Consider the following 27,273-nt stretch of genomic DNA (forward strand, 5'->3'; position numbering starts at 1 on the left):
TAACAAGAATAAACGGTAAGTAAAATTATAAATAGCATATATATTTTGTTCTGAATTTTGTCGCAAATTATAGATTGCGTGTGATATATAATTACAGACTAAAACAGATTTAAAGTAGGTTGAAATGATTAAACGCGAAACAAAGTACAACGTTCGAGCCTTACTTTTATTTCGAAACATCAAAGTTTTCTGACGTCAAAAATGGCAGTCAGCAGCGCATAAATCAATGATAAAATGACCGTTGATTATTATCGTCGATTTATTAAGCATCTCCGCGATGGCGAATGCCTCTCTCTCGAAATTTCTCGATCCGCGTATCGACGATTCAAGTCTGATTCACGCTATAACGCTACAGTTACCGTCAAGACCGAAATTATTATTCATTCATCTATATGAAAGATTACACATCGCAAAGATATTTCGCGATGACTGCAAATACATATCGCGATGCTGCTGCAACGTTATCGTTGAAAAATTGCAGCAACGTTGAAATATCCGTATTCCGAACGAATGCCGTGTAATATAACATAGAACATAAAGTATGTTGAAATGGCAAAATTATATAGCACAATGTTTTATTGATTCGGCCCGTTTTCCTGACGATGGCTGTACGACTCGTATGAATCAAGCTTATTCGATCGATCCGCGAAATGCGAATCTAAAGCGACGCGTACATTGACAACATCCATTGATCTAAAAATGTCCTCGGGAGTAGGAAAGGAAAGTAGGAAGAATTTGGAGTACTAAAGACTCCGATTTATTATCTTATTCCCATTCTCTCTTTTTCTCATTCTCTCTCTCTCTTTCGCTCTCTCTTTTTCTCTTTCTTTTTCTCTCTTTTGCGCGCTCTTTTTACCATACGCGTCCTCTACTATAGTACTTTTCTCGCACTCGCACATTCTCTCTACATTCTTGTCTTTTTTTGGCACAAAGTCATCCGGCACTAAGTAGCTTAGCGGTGACCAGTAATGGATGCCTTCTTCACCGTGGCCACAATATCGGTATGAAGAAAAACATCGATAGGATGTGCGACAAGCTGCTACCGCTTCCGGAGAAACCTTCGACGCCGTTGCTGGCGCCGGAACTTTGAGCGGCTTCGGCTAGTCCTATGAAAATGATATATTTGCATTGAAAAAAAAAAAAAAAAAAAAAGAAACGAAATCGATTCTGCAACAGCGGAATCGATTGCGCTGAAAATCGATACACGCACACATATACACACAGCTCTACGAGATTGTGAAATTATATTATGCGGTAATCAAATGAACACGGTAATTGGCGAGAATAATTCGCTCTACTTACCACCGATAATGGATACGTGATCTTTTCCACGCGATGCTCTGTCGAAACCGATTTTGATCTCTGAAAATGGATTTAGGACATAGATTTGAAAAATTCAATGTAACACGAAATCGAAAGATCACAGAAATACATTTACACACGCGCAAACTTACCGTATAATCTCAAAGTTCCGTCCGCCTTTCCTAAACTATTTGTTGAGACGCATTTATAACTACCGACGTCCTTCTCCGTGAATTTTTTGATTAAAAGCCACATCAGGACTGTGTATCCCGTACGTTCCTCTCGCACGTTATATTTCGGTCTACGCATTAGACGAATAAGTTCTCAGAATGTTTTCCGAAAGAAAAATAGAAAAAAAAATGTTGGGCAAGTAGTAAGGAATCTCTATCGAATGAGCGCTTCTAGTGCCATTTCCCATAGGGCACAGAAAGTTTACAGAAGGATTGCAGAAATATATATTTGCGCAATACATTTGTAACGTATATGTGTAAAAATTTCTAGAACATTGTACGATAGTAATGTTGAAATATCAATCTTTTGTTACGATCAAAAAACGCAACGATTATACAATCGAGAAATATATATTTGTAATTAATAAATGCTTTTCGATCTATTACAATTAAATTTGATTTAAAAAGAAACTATTCTTACCAAATGAATTCTCTTAGCAAGAAGGTTTAATATCACATTTTGATTATAATATTTGATAATATTAGATTTGATTGTACTTTTTATTTTATTGAATTTTAAAATTCAATGCGTCGTTACGATGTGACTGAAAAGTTCTGTGCCATATGGATTTTATCGTTACTTCATACCTCGAGCAACGTATATAGCGAGCAATTATTTGTATTAAGAAAGTAACGAGCGATATATCTCACCCCTCCAATAACATTTCGTCTTCCGTGCCTCGTTGATTCTTTACCCAATAATTGATCGTGTTCGGAAACGCTTCGACATAGCACTCTAACTGTACGTCTGTACCCAGAGGTGCGCCCAATAGTTGGTTGGGTGCTTTTACGACAGGTGCAACTATGAAAATAATACAAGTTTAAAAAACTCGAGCAAACTTTTTTTTTGTCGAATATACGTATATACGAATGAAATTCTAAAATTAAATTTCTTCGAAAAGTAGCAAAAATTTGATTTTTATCCGACGAACATAAATACATATCGAAATGAGAAGCTTACGTCTTATTTATTTCTTCATACAATTTCTAAATTAAAGATTGGATGCGAATTTTTTTTATACAGAGGAGATTTTAAAACATTGGGATTTTAACACGTTTCAAAATTATACGAAGAAATAAGCTTCTCGTAAAATTTTCGTGCGTTTATTAAGTGAGAATCAAATTTTAATTAATTTTTTTCGAAATGTGCTTTCTTGAAATTTTCCTTTTTCCGGAACAATCGCGACAACTCGCGCGACTGTTTTTCGAGTCGATCAGCGAATTATTTTCCGAGAAGCGAATCGAATCGAATTGAATCGGATCGAGCGAGCGAGCGAATTCGGGCTTACAATTCACAGCGAGCGTCACCCGCTTGCTAACTGCTGGCGGCACGTCGTTGCTGGCGATGCAGAGATACGCTCCCATTTGTCGCCTCTCGACACGGTGGAAATGCAGCAGCGAACCGTTGTAGTGGTCGTGCCTCTCGAAAGTGCTACCACCTGCGTACACGGGAGAACGTTTTATCAAAAAGGAAACGCGAAAGAAATAAAGAGAAAAAAAACACCACGATCGATCGCGATCTCCCGTTCTTGGCTTTTCGCTCCTTCCGAACGGAAACACTCGAGTCGTGATTACGTTGGATTTTGATTATTCTATTTCCCGATTACAATACCCGAGAGAAAATTAAAACGAAAGACAAAGTAATAGTTAAAAGTTAAAAGATCGGAAATATACGAATCAAACGCAGACTACGTAAAAATATACGTTTAATTCTCTTTAGACTTTCTCTTTACGTAGACTTTAAAAGTATGTTGAATTTCTTATAAGAAGAGTCCGTCGTGCCAAAAGTAAAAAGCTCGTTGATAACAAAATATACTCGCACAATTACGCTCACGTGCTATGGATTCGTATGGATAAGAGAGTTATAATCGATTAAGTTGGTAATTATATATTTATCAAACTAATTTCTCTCTCTCTCTCTCTCTCTCTCTCTCTCTCTTTCTATATATATATAAAATAAATTAAAAAGGCTCTGTGATATATACACACAAAATCAGATATAAAAGGGCCATATATTAGCCCTTTTCATACCTGATTTTATATGTATATATCAGAGCCTTTTTAATTCATCTTATATATATATATATATATATATATATATATATATATAGAGAGAGAGAGAGAGAGAGAGGGGGGAGGGGAGAGAGATTCGTGGCTGTGAATGCGAGAGCGTATGTGCACCAATTTACGTGCTATATAGCCCGGTTCTCTATGTAATGTACACGCTCACACAACCAAGATACCGTCGAGAGAGGAAATCCTCTCGATTGTGCGCCCCGCATCCCCCCGTCTAACATCGTCTTCGTCTTCGAGGCCAGTTCACAAAGAGAAACTTGTTTCAACGAGCTTACTCGTTACATCCACTCGTCTGCGTACTTACGCCCAATCTAGGCGAGAATACGAGTTCGAAAAGTCGTTCTCTCTCTTGACTTATTACCAACTACCTCCGTCCGGTCGCTTTCTAACTGTTCAAGTTAGTCTTCGGGATTGTTCTCATTTTTTTTTTTTTTTAGACACGAAGGAAATATCGATAAACAATTGCGACTTTTCGACGAGATTTTACATTAAATTTCTTCTTTAATAGAGGCTCTTAAACTTCGCGCTTAAATCAACTATTGCAGAGAAAAAGTAAAACAAATGCTTTTTTATATAAGTGTCTTATATACTCGTACGCCTTATATATCTAATATGTAACTGACAATGAGTAAAAATTTCGATGAATAACAGAAAAGAAAACTTTTTGCGGCTCTGAACAAGGAAACGCGATTTTACAATATTGCTTTTCGAAAATCGATAGCAAGGCGACAATAACGATAAGTGCAATCGGGAAAGGATTCGTTCGCATACCCGGACTTCGATAATAGGTCGCGCTTTAACGCGCCTCGACCAGGCAACTGTGAGGCAACTAAGATATTAGTGGTGCTTAATTATCCTATTAATAGTGAATTATGTGTTAGCGCTTGTAGCACCCACTACTCGTGAGATTTTCGCATCTATCTTTAACGCGCATTGCTGAATTTCGCATCACGATCGATATAGTAGGCGAAAAATTGAAGTTTTAATTTTTTATTTACCTGTATCATCACTTTTTATCGTTATAGTGTCAAAATAATGGGTGTACTTCCGAAAAGCCCATACCTCCGATTTTTTTGAAACTACGTATACTTACGTATATATGTTTGAAATATTTTTTGAATTTTCCAGTATTTGATAAAATAAATCCAAAAAACGTCAATTTTTGACGATTTTTTATGGTTTTTACCATGAAAATGAAAGTTGCGCCAATTTTCACTATCATATTCGTAATCAGCACGTCAAAATACGTAAGTATACGTAGTTTCAAAAAAATCGGAGGTATGGGCTTTTCGGAAGTTTATCCCAATTAAATTATTAAATAATACAGGCAAATAAAATAAATCGAAATAGCTCGCTGTCTTACTCGATAGTGGTCCTTACCGATTGTAGAGGCCCTTATGATGATGGATTCCCCGTCCTCCCTCCGCCAGGACACTCTCGGAGGCGGATGTCCTGTCGCACGACAGCTCAAAGTCGCGTTGTCGCCCTCGGCCACTGCCAGGTCGGCACTGGTATCTCCGTAAACGATATCGGGCGGCACTGCGGGGCAAACGTTCGTATCAATAAATACATGATGGTCCACCTGCCTTCTCTCAGCGTGCGACAGAAATCTTCTCTTTCTCTCTTTCTCTCTCTCTCTCTCTTTATTGTACGAGTACTTTATGAAAGTCATTACGTAAAACCAGCACACTTTGTTGGACCGTCTTTGAAAGAACGAGGATCTTCAAGGAAATATTTACGGTAAAGGCAAGAGAAAGAAAGGATATAGAGCGCAAGGAGCGAGAATAGGTATACTTAAGCTGAACGTTCGGAACGAGGGAGGTAATTTTACAGCGGGGGGATCTTTTGTACGTTGGCATACGCGTTTTCCGGTTGTTCGTTCGTTCGGGCAAACTCAAAGGGCTTTGCATATGGGACGTTCCTCCCTCTCTCCATCTGCGTATCGATTTGCATGTTCTTTAAATAAATGTTTAAGTAAACGCTTATGTTATGCATTACTTTTCGGCGTTCAACTTTTGCGGTGTTTAACAATGTCTTTGATGTCTGTAATCGGCATAATTAGAATCAGTTTTACTTTTTTTTTTTTTTTTTTTTAAGTGATATATAAGCGGTGCGATTATTGTTAGAACCGAGAAAAGTTTTTTTTAAAGAACCAAGCTAGATCAGATGATCATGATGTTCTGAACTTTCAACCGATTAATTATATTCTCCGCAACGCTCATTGTTCGTCATATCAGTTCGGTACGGAAACACGAGAGAGATAACCGCGAGCTTACCGTGTATGTCGAGACAACCGAGCTCAGATATCATCGGACTGGTGTTGATCTGGCACATATAACAACCTCTGTCAGTCTCTTTCAATTGACGAATGTGTAGACGCCACGTGCCGTTGACGACTTCCTCCGTGGCTTGGCTGCTTCCCGTCACTCCAAAAGTGCCGCCGGACGCTCCGCCGGACCCGGAACTTCCGCCGCTCTCGTAGGAGACTGAGATACGCGCATTATGCGTCACGATCCGGGTGTGGATCGAGAGGATTGTCTGGTCCGAGTTACGTAGCCATCCAACCTAGAAAGTCCGACAACGCAACACGAATATACAGCTGTCGTTTCCTCGACTAGTATTGATCGAATGATATCTTTTATTATATATTTTAAAAGAGCATGTCATCTCCTTTCTGGTATACCGAAAAAAAGAAAATACAGGCGGTAGTATCGCGGAAAATAATAGTAAAGTAATAATTATATAAAAAAAGAATATATAAATTAAGTACACGAGGAAGAAGAAAATAAAAGGTAAAATGAAAGAGAAGGAAGCTATATGGACGATCTTGCTAGAACGAGGAAATCTTTTTTTCTTTTTGATTTTTTGAGATTAATTTCGCCAGCAGATGCAATTCGACTCGATCTAACCACGATTTGTTTCACTTCTGTTGCCTTTATTTCGTTTTATTTCTGATGGAGAAGAGTGACGCGATATGAAGATTAAGCGCGCGTGCGGAGAAACAAAAAGGGAGACTACTTTTATGGCGAATTTTTCACTCGTGGCAATTCAATTTTGCCACGTAGCACGTCTCTAGCGTACGCTACGTGACCTTACGTTTGCGATATCAGGATAGTCGACATTTGTGTTACGTTGCGTTTTGTCACATCGTTGTACCTCGGCGTTGTATCTTTCCCGAGCGGCGACAGAAATCTGAACGATTTCGTCGAAAGCTTACACGGGACGTTACGCGTTTTAATTCGAGTTCGACATTCGACAGAATCCATCCGTAAACCACAACGGCAGGAATTTTTAGCGCCACGCAAAAAAAAAAAAAAAAAAAAAAACGCTGTAAAAGAGTCAAACGATCGTAAAAACGACTCTTCGGCTATTCGAAATGCGACGTAGATAAAATCCCATTACATGGTAAAGTGCGCGGCAAATGTGTGCGCATTTTAATCCGCGTGATTCTCCGCTATTCGTGTTTACGCGCATATCATCATTATTTTCGATGCCATTACCTTGTACTTGCGAATGCTGATGTTGCGTACACTGCAGGAAAATACGACCTCGCGGCCAATCGCGGCAGTTTGATTCCCAACTGGTGCTACGAAAATCGGGCCTGTGGCAGTGCTCGTTGAATCTGAAACATTTCGTTTTGACGGGAATAACATTGAGGTGTCGTCGTTTGATTTAAAACGACGGGAGATCATAGGGAGAACTGGGTCGCGTCGTCATCATCGCGGTTGAATCCTTCGTTAAGTTGCATTCAAAAGATTATTTGCATATTTCTAAATATGTATTTCTATTCGTACACGCGCGCGATTGCGCAACGATAGCCTCTCGTTCAAGACACACAATGAGCAATAATAATTTAATGCTGCATTACGTCTATATTATTCTTTTTAGCCCATTTAGCGACGGGGGTGAAATTAATGGAAAAATATTGGAAGGCGGAAATTTCATCGTCACTCCCATTCATTACGATGACAGTGAAATTTCCTTTGAAAATATTTCAACGGGCCGTGTGCCTTCGGGACGGTAATAAGTGCATGTCGCAAAGTTTCTTAAGCACTATCAAGGGTAGCTAATTATCGCATGCTTATTCACGCCTGTTCGTGGATTACGACGTCCCTAAACAGATAATGTCAAGTGGTTCAAAGTTGCGCGGGGTAAACTTGGTCGAAGCGTCAACCAACTTCAGGAACGACTTTGTACGTGAGATCCTCGTTTAAGAGATAGAGTGAGAGATATAACGTTGCGATATATATCTTTTTATTTTACACGCTACGCGACACGTATACGAATATTGGATAAATAAGCACAGCCTTTGTGCGCAGCGAGAGAATAGATATCTATCTTTTAAAATATTACGATCGTGCTTTCCCGTTTGCTGTCTAACACTCGCGCTTTGTCGCGCCTTAATGCGCGAAATATAGCTCACGCGAAAATATAATATTTAAAAAGAGGAGAGAAAGAGAAAAGAGGCGGAAACGGAAAGCCCCGGTGTGTAACATTTAAATTTAGATTGCTGCGATCGCGTTTATTCCACATGTTCACTTTTGTTCCGACTTTGTTTCGTTTCCACCGTCATGGCTCGACCAAGCAGAAGCTACATCCGACAATATCCAAATTACCCTTCTATATGGATTTAACGTTTCTGAGATGACACCGCGGGACAAATCGCTAGAGAAATGAAACGAGCTGCCAGATTAGACAGTAGCTACAATATCCCTGTCGTTGTAAAAAGAAGAAGAAAGGGAAAGAGCCGCTCCACACCGGTGTAGAAACTCACACTCTTTTGTACCGAGTGAACGACCCAAATTCTCGGCGAAAGACATGGAAGGATAGATGAGTCGAGAGAATGTAGCGAAAGGGGGGAAAAAACTCCAAGTTTCTTATTGTTCACGTTATCCTAAAATATTCTGCCTCATAACGCGTCTCAACCCGCATTTAATTTCAGTTACTGTATAGCAGTTTTTTACTTATTTTACTCGCAAAATATATAATTCCCTCTAAAAAATATATTATAAAAAGGGAGTTTAAAAAAATATTATATAACGGAATAACGTAAAAAAAATAACAAAGTAAAAAATATACAAAGAATAAAAGAAAAAGAAAAACTGTATAGAAATGAAAAAATAGAAAAGAAGATCTCCCCAGGGAGGAATAACCGTATATATACCAGCAAAGTAAATTAATTAGTTAAGTTAATAAACGTGTTTGCGGCTGATATTTAATTAAATGTGTCGCCAAACATTTCCTGACAGTAGCTAATGAGTATCGTTTCCATTTATGTTTCAGTTTTGTTCTTCAAAACGGGGACGTATTTCACCGTTGGAGAGTTTGAAAGTGTATATACCCTGGTCTACCCAAAGTATCGACGGTATTTAAGGTGATCAATGGCCGAACATGTTGTTTACAAGGTAAGGTAAAATTATTTGCCACTTTCTCAATTTTGCAATTTTGCGATACGATTCGCAGTGCAAGATTGCGTTTGGATCAAATTTTCAGTGTGCGTATATCGCGAAAAGTATTCGTGAAACAAAGCACACATTTATCACGCATCTATCACGTTAATAATGATAACATTATTTTGAGAGAGACATATTTGCGTCCGCGCGTGAAAATACACTGTGACTGAAATAATAACGCACTCCCGCTATATATGTATATGTATAATACTAGGCTTTCCGTTAGCACCGATAACCGAGAGAAAATAATCAATCATCCTCGACATTCTGCAATTTTCTCGCCTTCACTCTCTCCCTCCCCCTCCCTCTCTCTCTCTCTCTCTTGTCTTCTTTCTCCTACATCATTTCTTATCTCGAGTATTTCAAAGTAAAGTCAAGGAATCAATACGGTCGTCGCGTACCGCGCGCAATCATTTTCTCACCTCAAACGGATACCGACAGGCGCGTTCGAAATCAAATTCCAAGCACACAACGTGTACTTCGATATAAATATATATTGATACGAAGAGAGAGAGAGAGAGAGAGAAGATGACAAAGTTATGATACATATGTATGTGTCTGTGTGCGAGTATATATGCGATTCTTGATGCGTTTACTTTCTTTACGACGGCGCGATGGTCAGTTTCCGGTAGCGAGGAAGGAAATCGTCTTTCGGCAATTTCTTTTTTTTCCCGACCTCGATCGATTTGTACGCAAAGCGTGACGGTGGCCGTATATATGTACTTTCATGGAAATCACGAAGTTATAAACTCGGAATGTTACTCGTGCGTTTGAGAAACAAGGATTGCACATGCAAATGCAAAATTCTATCTCGATTTGTGGAAATTCGCGTTTCTTGGAGTATACATTAATGAAACTAATGTATGTGTGATTAATAATTCAATTAATTGTGAAATTTGTCACTTTTACATTTGCTCAAAATGTAGAGAAAAATAGATAACTTTTATAAGAGAACGACACATCTGAATATTTAAACGCGCACGAAACGAATAGGAAGAATATTGTGAAATTGCAAACACAACATCGCTTATTATATAAATCGCTAGGAAAGATATACGATTCACAATTCACAACTCGTGTAACATGCAATGAAAGTTATTATTAAACGTCGCACGGTGATTTCCGAGCTAATGAGGAATGCAAGAAGTATAAATCTCTCGCGTGTCTCGCGTATATATACATATATACATATACATACATATATATATATATGTACATGTTCAAGTACGCATATAAACTTCTCGTGAAACTTCAGACATCTCAGGAATATTCCAATCTCTGAATATACCGCGAAGGCAGACGGCTCTAAATATGAAATTCTCTTAAGCGGAACGGGCACGCGATGGGAATTCTTCCCTAGCTGAAGGTATACATGTAGCAAATTTTTACTTTCGTTCGTACGTTACGGCATGTATATATGATGGTCCATTGTGGATGATAGGGGATGATTCTATATGAAAAGAGATGAATCGAAAATGTGAAATGAGAGCTTTTTGTACGTGAAAGTCGAATCGCTAATAATCTCGCTTTTTATGAAACGCTAGTCTCTCCTTATATTAATAATAAACGTGCGCGTATAAATCTGTATAAAAATTAGTAATTAGGGGGGGAGGAATAAACTAATAATTTAAACTAAAAAAAAAATATTCATCAATCTCTCTCTCTCTCTCTCTCTCTCTCTCTCGCAATTTGTGCATTTCGGAACATGTTAATGTCAACATGTACATCTGTCTACTAAACAGGGAATGCGAGTCACTTTGCGAATTATCGGTACGATCGCTTTAGCGACGTGTAACTACTAGTTTAATAGTGGCATGTCCGTGAACGATGGATAACCAACAATTGATAGTCATACTTCTCCTAGTTTCTGAACAACGATATATCGATATACAGATATAAGCAGGATTGGAGCGGATAACGCGCGCGCGGGCACGTATAGTTGATAGAACTTGGATGAAACTTCCGATTATTATGCCAATTCCCAAGCAACTCGCTCTTCGACTACTCCGCTCGGAGATTAGATTTATCTCTCCGAAAGATATAATCTCCGGCGTGTTTCTCGCTAATAAAAAGACGTTCACGGGGATGCTCTAAGGTTTTTCATATCGGTTCGCTGGAAAACGAGCAATTCCTTCTTGGAACGGGAGAAGAGAATCTTACGCCGTTTGCGTAAATCCAGCTGCAACTTCAACGGAAATATTACGGGAGAGCATTACGGGATGTCATTTGAAATTCCGAGTTTTCGAAAACAAACGAAATCTTTCCGCGCGATGCAAATGCGAGCGCGAGCGAGCACGGGATGAGATCCATGCGAATTGACTTGACAGGAAAATTTCGAGATAATCGCGTGATTTCTCCCCTGTGTAACAACCTGTGTCAGAACGTCAACAACGGCTCGGCGTCTAGAACAGCGGCACCAGTTCGATATGCCATGTATATGGCATCATATGTACACGCGTCGAATAGCTTGGCCGCAACAGGTTCTCTCTCCTCGACGTTCCAAGTTTCCCTCGGTTTCCGTGGGATACTCTGGTCTCGTCCCCGTTATAAAATCGCCGCAAAATCGAATAATTAAATCCTCGTCATATAAACGATCGATCGAATGTCACAATTTTACAAATTGAATATACAAGATATAATCCCTTATTGCGTCGATAACAATCGCGGAAACACGTTTCTATAGAGATATCGGAAAAATCGAAAGTGCGAACTATAAAAATATTTTCATGCAAGATTTGGTTCATCGGATAAATCTATTTCGGATAATTAATTTGATATCTTTTGTCATTTTTAAATTTGGATAATTTCGAACCACTTTGCGATTCTAATTATTCGAGTCTAATTATTATTACATTAATTATTGAAGAACAAAATGAAAAGTTCAACGTTCTATTTTAAAAAGTAATATAAAATAAATGAAGCTGTTGGAATGAGTTATTTGTAAATTGTTAAAAAAGGGATATTTTTTTTTAAATATCTAAATGTTTATGATCTCTTAAATAAAATGCCATATCTTTATTGTGATAGAGAGCCACTGCTTTTGTAATGAATTTATCGATCTACCAAGAATAGAAGTTAATTTAACTGGTAATTTAAGATAAAAAGAGATATTATTAATCCTTTAATTTTTATAATTAATTATAAGACTTTAAATAATAAAAAAATTTATTCTACATTTTCGATTTAATCTTTCGTATAAAATAAATTTTGTATAAGTCTTCAAACACGAATTTAACGTTCCCACTTATAAATTTAATCATCTTGAAATATTAATTCGACGGTCCTATAAATCTGATAAACCCAGAAATATTTAAAAAATAAGTATTTTCCCTCAGTGCGATGATCCATGCGCGTTTGCCAAGAGCAACAAACGATTATCTTAGAATTCACTGATCACGTCAGAATATATATCTCGGAAAAACTTGTGAAATCGTGGAAGCGACTCGGGAGCAATGAAGTACGACGAAACACTGAAAACTGAAACTTTCAGTTAACTGATCTCTTTTATCCGAGAGGAAAGTTTCGAGGTCGTTCTCTCCCTTCCGAGGGGAGAGACAACATTCGTAAACAAAAAGAAGCGCGTCGGTAATTATAAGCTTAGTTAAGCCTCTCGATTGAATTATATAAAGGCGAACGACATCAGTGTTCGCGAAATGGAATATCCTCGATACGATATTTTCTTGTTTGGGATTAGAAATCCGGATACAATCCGCGCCCGAGTTCCGTTTGATAGATTTTCCATTATTCGCGATTATTAGCAATTAATTTTCGATTATCCGCGGCTTCGATTATGCGATGCATTAACCTCCCATCGACGTCGTCAAATTTGATCGAACGGAACGAATTAGTGACACGTCAAATCGAACTATATATATATATATACATATATAAATTTTAATACGCCTAATAACAAAGGACAAATCTTTTTCTACCATAGATTTCATCTCTATTTCTTTCCCCCGAGCGCGCGGTGATGGAACGTCGGCTAAACGCTGACAAAGTGCGGTTTACCCTTCCCTGTCTTTTACTTGAAACTATATAGCTCTCTCGTAGCAAGCACCGCGCCGATGCAATCTGCTTGCTAACGATGTCGACGTGCATCGAGATCCGTACTTAATTAATCCTCGAACGCGGCCGGAATGAGAGCGCGAGTCGTGAAGCGCGAGCGCGGAAGCGCGAGGAATCAAAGGATAGAACGCGCTTGTACCGCGTTGAAACTTGTTTATTGAATTGCTACGTCGTACTGCGGTTAAATGCGAGGGGATGTTTAAACTCGCGGAAGTGAATTAAGAGTATCGAGTAACCTCTGCGAAAGTTTCCGAGTTTCAAGAAATTAGCAAAGTTTGAGGCGGTACGACGGCAGATATGCGCACGGAACAGAACGTTCCGGAGGGATGAAAAGGGGCGCAGGGGGGAGGAAATCGCGTTCGATGCCTCCAAATAAGTCCGCGCGCGCCTTCGGCCAAATAAAATTCCCCTATTACTGCCACCACTCTGTTAGTACCACGCGGCGTTCGAGCGTGCTGAAATTACCCAACTTTTTCGGCAAAATGTAATATTTTTGTCACGGCGAATGCACACACACATACACACATTTGTCGAGCAGCGGCGGCCGCTTGTATATTTCCTTGCGGAAAACACCGAGGCTCGGAAATGCCGTTTGCCAAGTTTTGGCATTTTGGCGCAATAGGCGAGAGAGACAAGAGCGAAACGCGAAGAGAGGAAGCAAGAAAACGAATTTGAAATTCGATTGTGACGCGTTCCACCGTGTGCATATTATTCCGGGCGCGTGTCATTCATGTTCAAAAACTCGGAAAAATGCTGTCAATTCAACGATCCACAGTGGTAGGACGGTCAAATCCATTGAGCGCGATCGTGTTTGAAAAATCGACCCTCCGCAACGGCGTTCAGGTTTCACTAACACTGATGATATTTTACACTCGGGGATTTTCTATAAGCTTTCAATCAAAACAATATCGATGAATGGAATTTTCACTTCCGTATACGTGTTTCAAAAGAAACGTCACGTTTATATCCTTTCATTATCCCAAGTGTCATTAGAGAGATTATCGCGTTGCGCATATACCTATATATATGTATATAAAAAAATATAAAACTTTGGAGATGGGAGTGAAATCGATGATAAAAATCGCACGATAGTTTTCGGTGTCGTTCACATATTATAGCCGTACATCGATTTTGCGATTTATAAAATTGATATATGGCTATTCATATATATTTCGGTGGAAATCGTGTGTATATCGCGCCGCGCGACATATCCATCGAAACGAGGGGGGTTGAAAGTTGAAACGGGGAAAAAAAACGCGAGTACGATTGAAGAATTGAGAGTCTTGACTACTGAAGCGCACTTTAAGCGCACTCGCGATGCACACTTGAGCCGAACGCCATATCTATTTACATTTGAGTCAGTAGATATGTCGAAAAGTGTCGACCCCCTTCAATTCTAAACGCTCGAGCATGCACAGAGAGAACTCTCCAATTCTCACTTCTCGTCTTGGATAATCTTTCCACGTCTCTACTCGATGAAAATCCGATTTGATTGAATGTATCACAATTATTTAAAGAAATTTAAGTAATTATTATCGTGCTCCTCTCTCTCTCTTTCTCTTTCTCTCTTTTATACATAGTTATAGTTATCATATCTGCGATTCGACATCGAAAAAAAATGAATCAATTTTATTGACAGAGTGATTTGTCATTTGCGACATACTAGAAAAAGTGATGATTGATTCTACACCAACAAAAAAGCTGAAATGCAGAATAAAGTTCTTTCATGCGAAACTGTGTTTTTGACTCTGAAAATCGATTTTGAAAATTAAAGAATTAATATATTTTGTCAATTTTAAGTGATTTTGAATTATTTCGTGAAATCGCTTCGAAAAGGCGTCCAGCTTATTTTGACAGCTTACTATTAAAGTACATATCGAAAATTTAAACATTCTATTTAAAAAGAGATAATAGAAAGAGATATATATATATATTAAAATTTTATTTGTAAAATATTAAGATTATTTTTATTTTCTTAAGTAGAATATATTGTGCTTTATTATTCATACTTATATTTCGATAATCGCTGTAGAAATTTCTTCGTGGCACAGTACTATTAAAAGTTATGAAAGTTTAATATAAAGAAATGGAAAGAGTCATTAATTTTGCAACGTTTAAATTCGAACATTTTTATTTTTTTGAGAACTGAACTTTGTATAAAGTAAAAAAAGTTTACTTCTTCCTTATTTTTTATTTATTTTTTCATGTAGAATAATTTCCTTTTATAAAGTTATATCTTTAATAATATATGCATAACCATTCTACATACAAGGCAAATATACAAAATTTAATATGAAAAAAGTAAATAATATGAAACACTTTAAAACGCTTTAACGATGACAGATTAAACCATGAAACAAGTAGACAGATTTATTTCATACATGATGTGAATGCGATTAGTGTTTGATATTTTCAAAGTATTCGATACAAAGATGTTCGACTTATGCGTCGACTCGTTTCACGGATTTTAAATCAAAATCTCCCATCATTCTCTCGCGTTGGCATAAAAAGCTGTTCTACTCGATCTACCGTACTCGAGTATGGTACTCTAGCGGACCATTTCTATATTTCACACTGATTTACACGAACAAAAGACCGATAAAACCGACGACAAACGTCGCGACCTAGCGAGATCACTCTTGTTACCAATCTCGCACGGCCATTTTAATGAGAGATTCGCAATCTATTCTATTCGGGTTTTTTTTTATATATCGCTGCCGCGATCGATAAAATTATTTAAGGCAATTCCTTTTTAATCCATTTTTGAATACAAAAGTTTAATGCACTCGCATTGACCGTGCAAATATCGCGGTCTTGTTGTCATAAATTTTAACGTGTAAAAAAATGCTCTATCTCACGTAACGGGATAAACTCGCGCAACAATTTTCCATCGTTCGTTTTTACACCGCGCCACATCTAAATTAATCTGCAAAAATCATAGGAAATATTTCGCGTTTGATGTGTATTACGTTCAATTCGGATTTATAGTACGCAAGTCGGAAAAGATGAGAATACGCGATCTCGACAAATGGACTTGATTCGCGTGTTGTGTGTCACCATTTCGAAGCGGATACTATGCGTATTAACGACAAGTACGTTCATATACGAGCAAATATAAAATGCTCGACTACTATCGAATAGAAAGCAAAATCATGTAACGCGAAAATGCGTGCCATAAAATACGCATTAAAAGGAAGAAAAGTATATATTTGCGTATATCTGTGGCGCGACGTAGTGGTGATAAAAAAAATGTATCTCATGAAAAATAATCGGTAGATTAGAGGTAAGTCGCTGGAATAACTCCTGCGCAAATAAATTTTGTACGTGTAACGACATTTACATTATAGAATTACATTATAGAATTATGAGGCTGCTGATGGCACGATTTTGTAATATTATTAATGTTTTCGTGGGAATGTGACCTGGTTGAGAGAGAAACTGAAAGAGAGAAACAGAGAGAGGTCGCGATTCCATCCGCAACGCAAAAGTCTAGTCTTTTTACGCTCACTGCACTTAATTACGTTAAAAATAAGTTCGGCCGGAGTAATTAATTTTAGATTCACGTAAAAGTTTAATCACAAAGTTTTGGCCGGGCGCAGGGTAGTATTTGGAAAGTATCTTTTTAAGGGGCTGCAAAGACTGCGCGAGGAAAGAGAGAGAGAGAGAGCGACGAGTGAGTTTAAAGATATGGAGGAGTGGATGTGCCCAGCACCTTAATCTTTTCCCCGGGAAAAGTTTCTCTCGTCGCAAATCTTCCCGCGCGAGTGCGAGCGCGAGCGCGAGGACGTGAAGCGCGGCATCCCCCTTTGTACCCTCGTTGTTCTTCCTCGGGGAATACAGGAACGGGCGTGTAAATCAGGAGACACTCGACTTTTTAAACAGTAGATTACGGTTCCGTTCGTTTGAAGCTGGGAGAGAGAGTCGCGCTCGTATATTTTACGCGAGCGCGACAGGCGCGCAAATATATATTCGTTATAAATTGACACATCTCTGCAAAAATCTCCCCTGTTACTGTTAATTATTTTTCGTTAGCGTCGCGAGATAGAGATCCAGGGAAAAATATAAGAAAGAAAGAAAAAAATAGAGAAAAACAAGAGTCGCGATTTATGTCTGAGAGATTGAAAGATTGCGCGCTAGCGGAACTCATAATTCCGACACGCCGGTTATTGATACGGTGGATGCTTCGATATATCAGGAAGATGCCATATAGAAATCCGGCTCGCGCGGAATATAGATCGGTAGGCGGAAATAAATTCTTATACGTCCGGACGCGGATTAAGCGACGGGGGTGGTAGAAATTTACGTCGCGCGTCGCCGCGCTTTGGTAAATCAAGATCCTCGGGAACGTTTATAGATGCGCTGGATACTATAGGTGTGTGTCGCGGCAACGTTACGACGTAAAGGAAGGAATACGTAATACGTACGCCGCTGCTATTTTCAAAGTGACTTCGTTTCTCCTTTAAGAATATACACGGGCTAAAAGAGGAACCTGTTGTATTTTTGATCGCGACAAACATATCCGCGTATACGATATCTTTGTCTCGATAACGTCGTTAAAGAGAGTGATGATTTTGTCGCAGCGTCTGATGCCACGTTCGGAGAGCGAAAAGCGAGTTACCGGAAAATTACCTTCGCGCTTGCAAAGCAAAATCAATTACGAGTATCAGCGAGTTCGCTTCGTACGATCACGTAGCGGCATAATAAAGGAAAGTCCTTCGTTTACGTCGCTAGCGAACTGCGACTCTCGTCACATTTTCAGACGTCTTAACTTTATGAGTCCCTTCCTGGCAAAGGAGCGAACAATTAAAGGAAAAGCTGCGAGGGAGCTGCGTGACGATACATAATGAAAGTACATCCGAATAGTAAAATCCACGGAATAAGGATGGGGGACAAAGGGTTACTCGGAGGATTGCTCAATTACCGAAATGGAATGTGTGACAAACGGAGGGGGAAGGGGGTGAAAACAGAGTGACGTAGACGGGGCGACGGTGACGGTGAAGTGACAAGCGGCCCGACGGGATATTTTAAGCCCGAGATGTCAAGGAGTTTAGCGAAACGGTTGGAGAGGCTATCTAACGAGAAATCCTTTTGTCCCGCAGGATAATCTTTCGTCTCCATCGGGTTGGGTCCGAGCGAGCGCGACGATAGATCTTTCGATATATGAAATTAAGCGACGCAAACAAGTGTAATTTATTAACGATAAAAAATCAGAAACGTAAATCCGCGCAAACAAGTTTGAAGGGAGAAGAGCGGAGAGGAACGTTTAACGGTTCTTTCCATTAACTCGTTCGCGCGGTCCAGTCTTACGCCGTATCGGGGAATCTCTCAGGAAGGAATTAGACGGGTCCTGGTGTAGACATCGAGGGCTTACGGTAGAGCACGGGAGCATCTGATAGGGGCGACCACCTGCCTCGTATTTCAACTTCTTCCCGGCTCAACCGGCTCTTCCGCATTGTTCGCTCCGTATGCAGTACGAAAAGCACGAAAAACCCTGCATTTTCAGACGTACCATTTCCTCTTTCCGGAATGCGTCCCGGACGCTGTGCGATATATATATACACACACACACAAATGTATATATCGAGCAACTCGAGAGAATAAATCCTATTATTGTATTTACATTCAATTTTGATAAGAGAAACAAGATTTTACGACTATACGAGTAGAGAGAGAGAGAGAGAGAGGAGATTATTAACGCGTCAGGTAACGGGATAGGTAATAGGAAAATTAATTTGAACGTTACTCCTAAAGATGAGCCGTAATTCAGGTCGCTCCTTCAAACGTTTTCGCTAAACTCCCGAGACGCGAAATTAATTTTGAGGTTATTCTCATAAGGGCGAGTTCTATCCTCGAATACACATCTGTAATAATATATAAGTCGCGTGATATAAAGGCGCGGGCTAGATATACATTATACATTATACAGAGAGAGAGAGAAAGACGGAGCAGCCGCGACTCCCGGAAATGAATCGACTTTGAAAATTTGCGCGACACGCGGTAATAAATGCAAATAAAGGCAACTATTTCTCTCCATCGTAGAGAGAGAGAGATTACGATCTTTGTAATTACGATAGGGCCGGTTTTCGAGTTCTCCGGGAATTGCCGTCGCGATGTAACCCAAATCGCAGTCGTGATTGTTGCATCGATGGCCGAAGAACGAAAAGAAGAAGGGAGAAAAACGAAATGTTGCATAGGGCGAAACATCACGTTCGATCCTCACATCGAACCGGAAAATTGTACCGCGCGCGAAACAGACTCGAACCAATTTTTTTTTCTTCTCTTGCCCATTTCTACCCCCTCGCTTTCTCCCTATCCCCGTTTCCCAAATGTATCCTCGCAGCTTCAAAACGAAAATATATGTACCGATTGGGATAGGAGGGAGGAGGACGAGAGATCGCTGTTTGTTCGTGACTGCGAAACGAGATTTTTGCGGAAACGGAGAGAAAAATTGCAATCGAGATTTGTGGAGCGTTTCGATTGACGGACTCGGAGTCTATTCTTTTTTTGTGTATGGGTTGTATTTTTTTTTTCTTTTTTTTTTTGCTTTTTCGTCCGAATGAGTCACTCGCGGTACACCGAGATCTACGGGGACGACGTCTCTTGATCGTTATGCTCGCGGGAATATTTGTCACAATGGCTTCGCAATTCTAATTTAACTCGACTTTTCGATAGGATTTGGAAAGAGAGAGATTCGCTCTTCCCGATACGACAATTTTCTGTTACAATGATTCCTTAAGGAGATGTCTTTCAAATTAATATAGAATGAAAGACTTTTTATCCTTCACATTTTATAAAGACAAGAGCGAGACATTATTTGTTTTTCAATTATCGCCGTTGTTTTTTATAAGAGTGCTAATTATGACAGTGATTTATATTTGTCTCGTTGACATATTTCGGTGCTATACTTAGCGACATTAATATTAAGATCAGATAAAGAATCGATCGCGACTTGAGAATTCTGCAAATTTAAATGATATCGTGAAATAACTTTGAATAAATTATATAAGCGAAACTCTCGATTGTCTTGTCTAAATGTGCGGATTCTCTTTTAATGAAAATTGACAACGGAGTTTAAATGCTTTATCTCTCGTGTATGGCAAAATTAACTCGCGATAAACTTTCTGAATATTTTAGCAGATATTGTTCTCGCAGAAATTATTCTCCGAAATAGAGAGAGCAGAGTGGAAAATAGACGGAAAATAATTTTTGTTTGTCAATAAGAGAATCCCTATACATGTACAATATTCGATAAATTTCTTCGTGACCGTACGAAATACACATTGTGTGTTCGATATGTACGTGCATAGAAGAACACATTTTCGATTACAATGGAGAAATAACATGCCGTTCAATTTACATGCAAAGCAACAAGAATTCGCCGGAGATAACGGTAACTGTGCCTTATTTTATACCTCCATGCTCGTTGACATTATCGAGTTCAGACATAATTGGGCATTTGAATACACTGTAATTACCATATATTCTGCTAAAATGACACTCTTTATGCGTGCACCATGTCATTCTTTACCGTACAACACGTAATTATGGCTTGTTTCTCTCCCTCTTTCATGCCGTTTTACCTTTGCCTTTGAAAAAAAAAGAATTAACGCTCTAATCATCTCGCCATCCTTATTTGTCAAATTGGATTACGATCATCGACCCTAGTCGAAACTGTTAATCAGCGACGACGTGAATGTTTATTTTTATCAATGTAATTAGACATCGCGACTCTCTCGGAGAGGTTTTAACGTCAGACTATAATAATATTGTAACATTTTATTCTTCCTTTTTCGCATTGCGACCGCGTTTCATCGTTATTATTTTGCATTTTGTATGTATGTTTCGCGGAAAGCGCGGTATAACTAATTAACGTTTCGCGTACCTCCTACGTAGCGTGGCGTTAATTATTCCCGTCCTCGGCTATAATAAATTTATCAACAACCGTATATTATTTAAATCGCACGCTGAAACTGGGTCTTTCGCTCTTCGCATTCAGTAGAGTATTACATTCAGCTCTCTTTGCCACTCGATGCTCCAACTTTTCATGCATAGATTTTTTTCCATGCAAGTGATTATTTATATCACATACTTTATACATATATATTTACGCAAGATGATAATACTAGAATTTCTCTCTCGAGAGTATCGAAAAATACGTAAAAATGCTCTCTCTCGCGTTGCCGTGAGTCTCCAGACGAAAAGACGCTCACATTTCTCTCGTATATATAATATATATTATATATACCGCGCGATGTATACAATAATTGTAATTATTTCACTGGCTATAAAAGAAAAACGATCGGTCGATCGAGCGGCCAGGGGCGACGGCGCGTCGATGCGCGCTGACGGAAATAGATGTGGCAGTTGCTCTCTACGCCAGTTCCGCCCTCGTGTTCCAGCGGTTGCAAAATTCATACTCGGCCGAGGGCGTCGAAGTTTTCTTAATAACGGAATCCTGAATTCCGGCTGTTTCTCGAAGTAGGTCGGTGCTCCGTACGATTTCCTAGGTCGTATCTCCATTTCCTGCGCGCGCGAGACTCCTCCGTATCTATCCAACCGCGGCGCCTTCGCGTATCGGAGAGTTTCTCCTCGGGGACATAATTTCAAAATAGGGACCACGTCTTTATAAGGGCGATTCTCCCTCCTCTCCCTTCCCTCGGGGTTTTAATAAGACGATCGATGGCGCCGTTACACTTTCCTTTACCTCGATCAACTTTGCTTATTCGTCATTTCGGCTTTTCCGAATCGAAATTTTCCATATTTATGATCCCTCCAAGAGGGATAAAGAATCCCACTTGCGGGGTGCTAAAGTGCCCGCTAAAGTGCACGTGACGGTTCGCGTAAAAGCGCGGCGGTATATGCAGCGACAAAAAAGTTTTCTCGTATATCAAGGCGATGACTGCGAAAAATAAAAAAAGAGAACTCACCCCGACCACGTCAAGCCGCCCCGTCGTGCGTGCGCGACGAATGAATTCGGGCAATAAAGCAGGTATAAAACAACAATCTCCGAGAGTCGAGACAATTTTTCTAACCAGAAAAGAAACAGAAAGATAAAACGTCCTACGAATCGATCTCGCGATTTCCATATTTAAAGAGCGTGTAATGCCAACGTCTGATAATATATTATTTTAATTAAATAGTCAGATGTTCGCGTTAATGATGGAACATGGCACATTTCGAGATGCGATAATAAATATCGAAAATCTTTACTCGCGTCTAATTAAATGTAATATTTAAATAGATGTATCAAACTATATCAAAAGAATAATTTAATTGCTTATTTAATGATATTTTCAATAATAATATTATATATTATTGTGTATAATGGACTGCGCGACTTTTAATTATGAATCGTGTAAGGGAATAACAATATTAATTCATCAAGCACGAGTTTGCGTATAATGGAAGGAAGGAACGGGGCGAAGAGGGATTTAAACTTCCCGGCTTTTCTATTTAATTGGAAAAATTAATGATTTTTTTTTGTTACGCCAAATCGTATAAAGAAAATCTCGTTATTTTGCGAGACGTCATTAAACACATCGTTATTTCACAGCAGATTGATTTTGAGATGTTTCCACTAACCATACGATAATACTTGAAATAGGAATAGTGAATTAAATAGAGATGTCAAATACAGTATTTTCTCGTATGTAACATTCGTATTACCCCGTGTGAGCGATCGATACGCTAAAAACACAATCCATTTCATCAGTAGTAACTCGAAATGTGTAAAATGGGAAATTTTATATTTTTCGTCATTTTTAAGCCGATATTTGAGAAATATATGTATGCATATTGACCAAGTATATATGACTGGATAATTTTAAAAATGACCACCGTTAAAGTCATGTTTAAAAATATAACTATACGAAACGCTGATAAGTGATATAGATAAAAATTGATAAAATTAATTAAATATATAGAGAGAGAGAAAGGGAAAGAAAACAAAAAAATTATATATATCTGATATATATCTCATCGATGGGACACGCGAAAAAAGAAAAAGATGATAGAAGGCGAGCGTCCGCGCGGTCTCTGTAAAATATAGTTAGCAATGCCACATGTGATACGTCTTATGTCGATAAAAAGTGTAACCACAGGGTATGACTTTTTGCGGGAGGGAAGGTTAAACGGCGAAGAGTCGAAGTGATCGCCTCGAGGGGGATACGTTTTCGGGTTTTTCTCTTTCACGGTAAAAGTTGACCCTACGCGTTTAAAACGGTTCGTTAAGTTGATTCTCCCGGTTAGATTTTCATTTAATTTAACGACAGCGACGTTTTTTAGTTCTTCCCCTCTTCCCCCGCTCCCTCCCTCTTCTTTAGCACTCGATGTCCCGGTGACGCTAACGAACGTGTTTGGAATTTTGACAAATTTCGCGCTAGAATTTCGCCTTTCGCGCTGGCCCTGTTAACAATGCAAACGTCGTTACTCATCCGTCACACGGTTTTATAGGAAAAGTCGTTTCGTCGCATTTTTACAGATACACATCACATTTCGTTCACATTCACGCGAGCGAATACCTGAAGTGACGTATATATACATACGTATGTCGTAAAAGTTTCGCGTTACGCGCTTATCCTTCACAGACTTATTACAGTTAACATATATGCGGGTGTTATCCGTTTTGAACGCAACGTGTTGCACGATATCCGGGTATATCGTCTCTACATCGGGGGATATTCGCGAATGCAGACGCGTTAATTCAGCGAAGCGGAACGTTAAGGCACGCCGATAAGCGGTAAAACGGCTGTACAGAGATGGGATGGATCGTGAGGGTGTAAGACGCGAGAGAAGACGCGTTTACTCGATTTGACTTGCCGGATCATCGAAAAACTGTCGCGCGAGCGACGATAGACGTTTATCGATGACCCGTCAAAAATTCATCTTCGCACTTTCCACTTGTCGATACGCGTTACTGTACACACTTTATTCATATGACTCGATCACCGTGTATACGCGCGATCCGGAACACGTGAAACATCGCGCGTACATGCACCATATCATGTACTATATATCTATGTATTATATATACATATATATTGAGCGAAAGAGAGAAAAAAGGAGCGGCATTATTCCAAAATGACCTTCTCTGCGCGAAACGACCTTTACCGCGAAATCTACTTACGGTAGACTTAACGACTCCGGCCGCGGTTATATGCCAATTAATTCCCCAAGTTCCCCCAGCAAGCAAATCGATGCAAATCCTTGAACAAAATCCCTTACGACGCACCACCTCGTAATAACTCCCGTTTCGACATCGGATTTGCCTATCCAAACTTCCGTTAAAAGCGCGACCAGATGACCTATGTCGGTATGATTTAGATCGTTTTGACGAGACAAAAGGGAGATCACAAATCTCGATATCGTTGAAGTTTATATGCGGGTGCTATACAGATAGTACAAATCGCTTATCTGAAATGACACATGACTTTTGTATAGAGCGGGAGAGAGTCACGCGGATGTTGAGATGCATGTGTTTTATGTCAATGGATGTTATTGCTTCTGCAATAATCGACCCAAACATTTCGATTGTGTTTTGAATATATATTCTCTCTCAAATAGTAAACTAGACAATAATAATGATACAAACAATACACATCAGCGGGATATGCGTATACGTCAAAAATGACATTAGAAATTCTATTCGTGTAACCACATCATTTTTAATAAACAAAAAAAAGCATCAAAACGAGACAGTCAAATTTCAATAAAATTGTTTCGAGATTGATTCGATGTGGAGAATAATAAAAAAATTTGAAAGAAATTTCATCGATCAAATATCATGATAAATATGATTACGAAAATTTGCGCGAAAGAAACAACTTTTACATCTTCCGTACTTGTACTTGTCACGTGGTCTATTATATAGACGACGATTTAAGCCGGGAATGAGACAAAATTCCGTCGCTTTCCAGCGTTGCAAGAATTCTCGTCCAGCTCCTGCGGGATATCTTATTTTTCAAAAACTGTAAAAGTCGCGAAACAACAGAATAGAGAGAAACAAGAGCGTGGTAAAACGGACGAAACGAAATTTACTTGGATAAAACGGAAAAGCAGATGCTGTATAGCTTCTGCTTGCCGGGACAGCTTTTCTTTCAGAGAATACGCGAAGTCGGGGTAGGATGCGAAAAGAATAGGTAGCGAATTCAAGCATTTGAGCAAACGGCAATAAACTTCATCGCGAGAATTTTCCGCGCGAAATCGTATCGTCTTGTATTTCCGTTTGTATGGAAAATTGACGCAAATGCGGGAAGAACGTTTTACGAATTCGTCGGCATCGACTACGAATAGCAGCAAATCGCTATCGCGAATCCTTTTCCAGTTTTCGTAAACTCGACGAAATTTAAAGGGGAAACGCGCGCGTTATACAAACTTTTGACGCGCGCAACAAGATATATAATACTTTCCTTTTACTTTCGCGCCGAGGAGATTTCTCACTTTCCGTTACAAACAGTCAAAGACGATAGATAATTGGATTATTGGCGGGCATTTCCGCGTAATTAAACCGGAACCGGTTAGATATAGAGGCGAGCTTTTGACGCGCGGGGTCTAGAGAGCGAAAAGCGAGTCGCGTGCCAGCGCGAGAGAATCTATCTATTCTCCCTTTGAGAAATTTACCTTGATGAAAGGCGGAACGCGCGACTCCGTGCACCACGCCGTGGCCGTCAAAGCCGACGAATATGAGAAGCGGTGCCAGGGCTGCGAACATCGGGACCGTCCTGGAACGCGCGGCATTCGCGCCGCGAGTCTGCAGCAGCGTCATTCCTATATAATCCCCCGACGCGCGATGCGACGCGATGCGACGCACTCGCGCGATTCTCTCCGATCGCGCTTTCTCTCACCCGGGGTGCAATGTCCTATATCACCCGCGGATCGGGTCTCTTACCACGCGATTGGTCCACGATTAGCGCACCTGGTGTCGCCTGGTGCGCCTTCTGCGCGCCTGGCACGTGCTCGGAGCAGCTCCCGGCCAAGCGCCTCCGCTCATCTCCGACGTGACGGGTTGACGCGCGAACCGCGAGACACTCTCTTCCCGTAACCGGTGTCGCGGAGCGTGACACGCCGGCGAAGCGTCGGCTCGGCACGCATCGACGTGGCTCAAGGTCACGAACGCGCGCGTCAGATACGATCCACGAGAAGAACACTCCGATCCACGCGAGAGACGAGCTCCCTCTCTCCCTCTCTCTCTCTCTCTTTCTATCTTCCTGTCTCGCTCACACCGCTTCTCTTCTCAGCCGAGGCACCAGGCCTGGTCCTGGTCCCTCTGTCCCGGGCCGTAGACTGCTGCCTGGAAACCCTCGCAGTACGGAGTACTCCGCTCGTGCCTCTTCCAACCTTCCCCGTTCACCCCCTACCCCTTGAGCAATCCCCGGCTCCGCGTTCCGTCCCGCGACTCGCCGCCGATAAACTTCCTACGGGCACCCTCTCCGGGTACTCTCTCCCTCGCTCTCTCGATCCCTCTTCCTCCCTCCTTCTCTTCCCCTCTTCGTTGTGCAGCCCGCGCCAGGAACATCTAGCGGCGCTTGCGCTATCGTAACCGTGCCCTGATGCCCGGGCACTGCCGCTGCCACTGCTGCTGCCTCTGCCTCTACCTCTGCTTCTGCCGCTTCCTCGTACCTTGGCGAATCTCTCTACGGTCTGTCTCACTTGCCCTCGCTCGCCGGCTGTTCCTTCCTCTCCTTGTCGTTGGCCCTTTTCGCGGGAGAGACCCTACGGTAGGAGCTCCCGCGCGCGACCTCCGGCCCCTTTCCCCCTCCTTTCTTTTTCGCTCTTTCGACAACTCGGCCTCTACGTTCCGAATTTCTCTCTCCTCCTTCAGGACCGTCCTGGAGCGACCTGCTCCCTAGATCCGCTTGAAGCCCGTCTCGATGTCTACTTCTCGCTTCTTGCTGCTCGGGGATCGCTAAGCGACGACTAAGACAATTCGATGGTCGGCGAAGGATTTAAAAATAGCCGCGGTGCTATTGTTATTAAGGAAATGGCTCGGCTTAACTTGCGGCCGATCTCTCTCTCTCTCGTGACAATCTCTCCTGTCGAGTATTTCTTACCCTTCGCGATGTCCTCGCTCCGGGACACCGTTTAATTTTAGATATTGTTCCCGGAATTGCGAGTTACGATAGCCACGCGCGAACACAACGTATGTC

General features: G+C 40.4%; 1 protein-coding gene and 1 long non-coding RNA gene across 3 annotated transcripts in view; one reads left to right on the forward strand and one right to left on the reverse strand.

Moving 5' to 3' along the window:
• Positions 1-26,481, reverse strand: LOC145944046 (lachesin). Its single transcript, XM_083052039.1, has 9 exons — positions 25,748-26,481; positions 7,109-7,230; positions 5,885-6,173; positions 4,989-5,147; positions 2,822-2,971; positions 2,184-2,334; positions 1,455-1,603; positions 1,303-1,362; positions 1-1,106 (listed from the first exon to the last, which is right to left on the reverse strand). Exons 1-9 carry the CDS (start codon positions 25,890-25,892, stop codon positions 982-984), a joined length of 1,350 nt encoding a protein of 449 aa, XP_082908165.1. The 5' UTR covers positions 25,893-26,481; the 3' UTR covers positions 1-981.
• LOC145944051 (uncharacterized) overlaps positions 1-27,273 on the forward strand; it is an 83,224-nt gene that overhangs the window by 4,412 nt on the left and 51,539 nt on the right. For both annotated transcript variants that reach the window (XR_014426611.1, XR_014426612.1), the window contains exon 3: positions 8,892-9,013. This is a non-coding gene — a long non-coding RNA (uncharacterized LOC145944051). The remainder of the gene's footprint in view (positions 1-8,891; positions 9,014-27,273) is intronic.

This window comes from Prenolepis imparis, unplaced genomic scaffold (genome assembly GCF_030444845.1).
Source record: "Prenolepis imparis isolate NDT839.2.m4 unplaced genomic scaffold, iyPreImpa1.0 SCAF_12, whole genome shotgun sequence".
Lineage (NCBI taxonomy): Eukaryota > Metazoa > Arthropoda > Insecta > Hymenoptera > Formicidae > Prenolepis > Prenolepis imparis.